Source organism: Triticum urartu, chromosome 2, assembly GCF_003073215.2.
Source record: "Triticum urartu cultivar G1812 chromosome 2, Tu2.1, whole genome shotgun sequence".
NCBI lineage: Eukaryota > Viridiplantae > Streptophyta > Magnoliopsida > Poales > Poaceae > Triticum > Triticum urartu.
The window spans coordinates 11,249,118-11,254,447 of NC_053023.1; the positions used below are offsets into that span (position 1 = coordinate 11,249,118).

The window sequence follows — 5,330 nt, forward strand, 5'->3', positions numbered from 1 at the left end:
TGGCTAGGAGCCCTTTCGGTAGTGCCTTCTTCTTCGGCGGCCATCTCATGCTCCGTGGCTAGGAGCTCTTCTGACTCCCGGCACCTCAAGGTGTTCGGGGAAAAGGGCTTTGCGGAGGCCGTTGAAGCCATCGCACGTGGCCCGCCCACGACTGTGTGAGAGGGGACATGCTCGCGCGCCAGCTTGGACTGCCATGGCGTGACATCGGGCTAGCTGGAGCTGCTGGCCTCCGTGTCGTGTCGGCCGAACTTGCAGGGCGGCGACCCACCACGGCAACCACGCCCGCCGACACCACCAGCCATGGATCCACAATCAAAGGATAGAAAGGAAATGAGATGGGCGGCTAATTGCTCGCGGGAGTTCTTTATCGCCAGCGGCGGAGCTTATCTGGTACGCTAACCCTAAATTTTTTTACTGGCGGCAGCATTTTATGGATCTGTTTGATATAGTAAAAAAATTCGAAAAAACTGTAAACCGGATCTGCTAGACATGGTATAACCAAATTTCTTTGGCGCAACTCAAATAAAATAAAATTATTTGACATTTGATTTCTTGCCACGATTTACTTTGGAGTTTGACGATTTGCCACTCGTTATTTCGTGCTTTTTTGCCATTCCTTACTTCAGACATGGAAGATTTGCCCCTGCCCATGGAAAAACCCGAGACTGCCCCTGCCTCCACCCCATTCACCACTCACGGGTCACGGATAAGAGACGACGGCGGCGACTACATCACGGGGCGCTCTGCTCCATGTCCGCCGACGGCATGTTTGCTCCATGGCTGACCTCCTACCCATCCTCTGCTGCCTCCCGATTGACGGGTACATGACACGGGAGAGAAGCTCGCTCCCCATCTCCCTCACCCGCCCCCGTGCGGCCGTTCCCCGGCCACCAGCTTCTCGTCGCCGTCAACGCCGCCGACTTCCTAACCTTCCGACTTACCACCCCCCCCCCCCCCCCCCCCCCCCCCCCCGCATCCGAGCTGCGGGCTACCCGGTGCCGGAGCCCACCTTTCCCGTCCTTCGCGCGCCTCCGACAAGGGGAGGCTTCTCATGCTCCCTGCACAAGCCCGGAGCGGCACCTAGGGCCCTCCCCGTGACGAGACCGGCATGGCGCGGTGGTTAGCAACGCACTAGAGGCGGGCCGAGTTAGCAAGTTCGATCCCCGCGGGGCGACCTTGTCGGGAGCGACCTTCAGGCGAGCCACTGGGACGGATGCCTGGAGCGGCGCCTCACTCCTGGGCCCTCCCCGTGGTGCATCTGCCCGGCATCTGGTACTCCGGCGGTGCGGACGACGCCTGGAGGAGAGCAGTCGGCCATCAGAGAGGACGGCGGCGGCGGCGGCGAATGGGTTCATCCCTTTTGATTTGACTTCAAATCAGTTGGGTGCACCGATCAATCTAGCACAAAGGGTATTTTAGTCCACTGTTTTATGCATATATTATATTAATCATTTGCAAGTATTGTTTTTGTGTGAAAAATGGCAAAAAATCAAAGTGCAAAGTAAAGGGTGGCAACAAAACAATTACAATGTAAGCAGTGGTAAATTATCAAAGTGCAAAGTAAGTGATGGCTAAAAATCAAAAAACCCCATCCCCAGCCTCCTTCTGCTCAGCCATGGCGGAGGAGACCGCGGCTGCTCCGCTGCGCCTCCTGTCCGTAGCTACCGCCGCCGCGACCACTGGCGCCATGTATCTTCCTCGTCGCCCCTCTGCTCGTTCGGAGCTTCTGGTCGCCGACGGCAGTCGTCCTCCACGCGCAGCGCCTAGCTAGGCCGACCGCGAGCACACAGTTCAAGCGCCTCACAGATGCGCCGCGGACTCCACCGGAGAGCCAGGGCGTCGTTGCCCGCAGACAGCTCCGCCATGCCCGCCGCTCTGCTATGTGAGTTCTTCCGTGTCCAATTTTAACCTCTGGATATTGGACATAACCCGTCGAATTTGTGCATTTGAAGACGCCACTCTGAACCTGGCGCTAATTAACTTGGCCTGGGATTAGAGTATTGTTGGTCGACAGGCTTATATAGTATTGTTGGTCGACTCGACTGAAAGCAGCTTGTACACTGGCTACCATGGTCTCAAGTCAATTATAGTACTGCACGGTGGTGTGGTGTCCAGATGCAGGCACATGTTTGAGACTGTATTCATGCACCTCATCTCATGTATAGTGGATTATCCTTCAAATTATGTGCATCCTGCGTGTACCCGGTACCCTCACATGCTATTCCTGGCTGTTATCAGTGTTCTTAATTTCTTGGTTCTTTTGGATACTTGTTGAGAGTGGACAACAAGGTGCGCGTACCCTCACATGCGATTCCTCGCTGTTATCAGTGTTCTTAATTTCTTGTTTCTTTGGATACTTGTTGAGAGTGGACCGTAAGCTAGTTCCTATCAGAGTTCTTCTGTAACATGGCCAGATTAGAGTATCGTTGGTCGATGGGCATATATAGTATTGTTGGTCGACTCGACTGAATGCAGCTTGTACACTAGCTACCATGGTCTCAAGTCAATTATAGTACTGCACAATGGTGTGGTGTCCAGACGCAGGCACATGCTTGAGACTGTATTTATGCACCTCATCTCATGTATAGTGGATCATCCTTCAAATCATGTGCATCCAGCGCGTACCCTCACATGCGACTCCTCGCTGTTATCAGTGTTCTTAATTTCTTGGTTCTTTGGCTACTTGTTGAGAGTGGATGTGCAGCTAGTTTGTTGGCTAGCTCCTGTAACATGGAAATGCATATCATATTCTTTCGACAGTCTACAACATGTCTACTTCTACTAAGTTGATGTGGACTCGCTAGCAGGCGGTCTCGTACTCTCATTGCAGGGGTGTTCGCTTTCTTCAGAGTTGGGAGGTACCAAGCCGCCACTTTGCAGTGTCATACTCAATATGTGCAATTAGGCTCCTGTGCTCTTACTTTGATTGACTGTCATTACTGATTTTATGTATCTTCAGCTATTGTGTTGCAGGATCAAGCTCGCAACAATGGCTGGAGGGGCGTTAGGCTTCTGGAATGACTGGGCGTCCCAGATCTCGGTTCTCTTGAGCCTCTTCTTCCAGGTGTTACTCCATATATTTGCTAACATCCGTCGGCGTAAAGACGGCTCATCTTGGCTGAGGGTCCCCCTCTGGGTGGCGTACCAGCTGTCTGACTCCACTGCGACATACGCCGCCGGCCAGCTCCTCTTCAGCGGCGCAACAAAAGACCACCACCTCATTGCCTTCTGGGTGCCGTTCCTCCTGTTGCACCTCGGCGGCCCGGATAACATCACCGCCTACGCCCTCGAGGATAGCAAGCTCTGGGGGCGCCACTTGCTAAGCCTTGTGGTGCAGGTCCTGGCAGCTGCAATTGTCCTATACAGGCATATCGTCGGCGGCGGGACCTTGCTCATGGTGGCTGCCATCTTGATATCTGTTGTTGGTGTTGCAAAGTATGCGGAGAGGACATGGGCGCTCCGGTCCGCCAAGTTCAGCAACCTCCAGAGCTCTCTCAAGTTACGGACACATGACATGCATCACCAGCAATTTTATACTGAGCATCAAGACTGGTACAACGATGGCGACCCAGTCCTGCAGCATGCTCACTCCCTGTTTCATATCTGCAAGCGTGGGATAGTTGATTGCGTGATCGCAGTGGATGAATCAGATAGCGAGAATGAGGTGGATTCTCAGGACATCAAAATAATCCACGGCCTTTTGAAAGACCGTGAACAAATGTGGAGGGTGATGGAGATGGAGCTCTCCCTCATGTATGATATCCTGTACACTAAGGCAAGTGCGGTCCACTGTTGGTTTGGCTACTGCATCCGTGTCATCACACCGCTTGCCATTGTCACCTCTCTCGTGTTGTTCCAGTTAAGCAGCAAAGATGATTACAGCCTAGTCGATGTTGTCATCACGTACATCTTGTTGGGTGGCGCCTTGGTCCTGGAGACGAAATCGCTCCTTGTCGCACTAGGGTCAAGCTGGGCGTTTGCCTTCTTGTGTGCCACACAATGGGATTGGCTCCGGCATTCTGCTCTGTGTGCTGGAAGATGGCATCGTCTTCGGCACACACTTTTTTTTCTCCGCTGGTCCTGGCCAGGCAAGATGACGATCATGACAGGAAGCTCGAGGAGGTGGTCAGGCACCATGGGGCAGCGCAACATGGTGCGGTCTTGTACCAGACAGGTGGATCCGATGAATCGATCCCTCGGCAAGCTGTGCAAGATGCTAAGCCTCGGCGAGTGGTGGACCATCGATGTGTCCGAGAAGGTCAAGAAGCATGCAGAAAAGTGGATACTGTCAAGACAGTCAGTAGGTGATATGAACACAATGGGTTTACGCAGGACTAAATGGGGTGAGCTGGCACTTAATGAAGAGGACTACCCTGGGCTGTTGAAGGATTTGGAGGGTTATCATGGAGTTGACTTCCATGAGAGTGTCATCAGCTGGCACATTGCCACCGACTTGATCCTTGCTGAAATAGACCGAAGGGGCGATCATGTGTCTGATGACCAAGTGGAGCTAGTCAGCGTACTGTCCAACTACATGATGTTCCTCCTCGTCGACTCCCCTGACATGCTACCAGGCCTTCCCCAAAAGTGGTTGTACGAGCAGACCTGCAACCAACTGAAAAAGATATGCACTAAACACATCGCTGGCTCACCTGGTAACAGCTTCTGGACCATGCTCAAGAACATGTTCCGACCACAACATCACCGTGGCTGGAAACCTTCTGAGCTTGAGAAGGAGATTGCCATCGATATACTGAGCGAGTTTGAACGCTCCAACGTCAGCAATCCTCGGCTCACTTATGCGCGTGCTATTGCTGTGAAACTGCTTCATAGGAAGGAAGATGTGGTTTATGCGCTGCTATTGTTGTGGGTAGACTTCCTTGCCTACGCAGCCAACCGGTGCAACAGGGAGGCGCATGCGAGGAAGCTCGGCAGCGGCGGTGAGTTGCTGACCGTCATCTGGCTTTATCAAGAACACCTCCACCAAGTAAAAGAAGAGATAAGAAAGGGGCAGAACCCTGTATAATTCACTGTACTAATGGATGTCCAGAAATATCTTCACCTTCTGTATTTTGTAAACTTATCTTTCTTCAGTTCAGTTCAGTACCCTTTGTTCTCGCTCAGTTTGTGCTTTCCTATGATGAATATGTCAGAGTACAAGGTGCCCATTCACATGCTAGCTAGCCCAGCAATGATTCAGTGAACAAATTGTGTTGTATTGAATTCATGCTCCAGCCAACTCATCTAAAAGTCCGAACTGATGGAGAGAGGCGGGCAATATATTTCAACACTCCCCCTCACATCTAGGCTATTTTAGTCCGTAGACGTGG

The 5,330-nt window shown here is 52.4% G+C and overlaps 1 protein-coding gene across 2 annotated transcripts; it reads left to right on the forward strand.

Annotated features, from left to right (window-relative positions):
* Window positions 1–628: 628 nt before the first annotated feature.
* LOC125535086 lies at window positions 629–5,098 on the forward strand. 2 transcript variants are annotated; one of them, XM_048698144.1, is made up of 3 exons: window positions 629–1,882; window positions 2,808–2,858; window positions 2,960–5,098. In XM_048698144.1, exon 3 carries the CDS (start codon window positions 2,990–2,992, stop codon window positions 5,024–5,026), a length of 2,037 nt encoding a protein of 678 aa, XP_048554101.1. In that variant the 5' UTR covers window positions 629–1,882; window positions 2,808–2,858; window positions 2,960–2,989; the 3' UTR covers window positions 5,027–5,098. The 2 variants fall into 2 exon arrangements, with proteins under 2 accessions (XP_048554101.1, XP_048554100.1); XM_048698143.1 differs by having other exon boundaries at window positions 2,808–5,098.
* The last annotated feature ends 232 nt before the right edge of the window (window positions 5,099–5,330 follow it).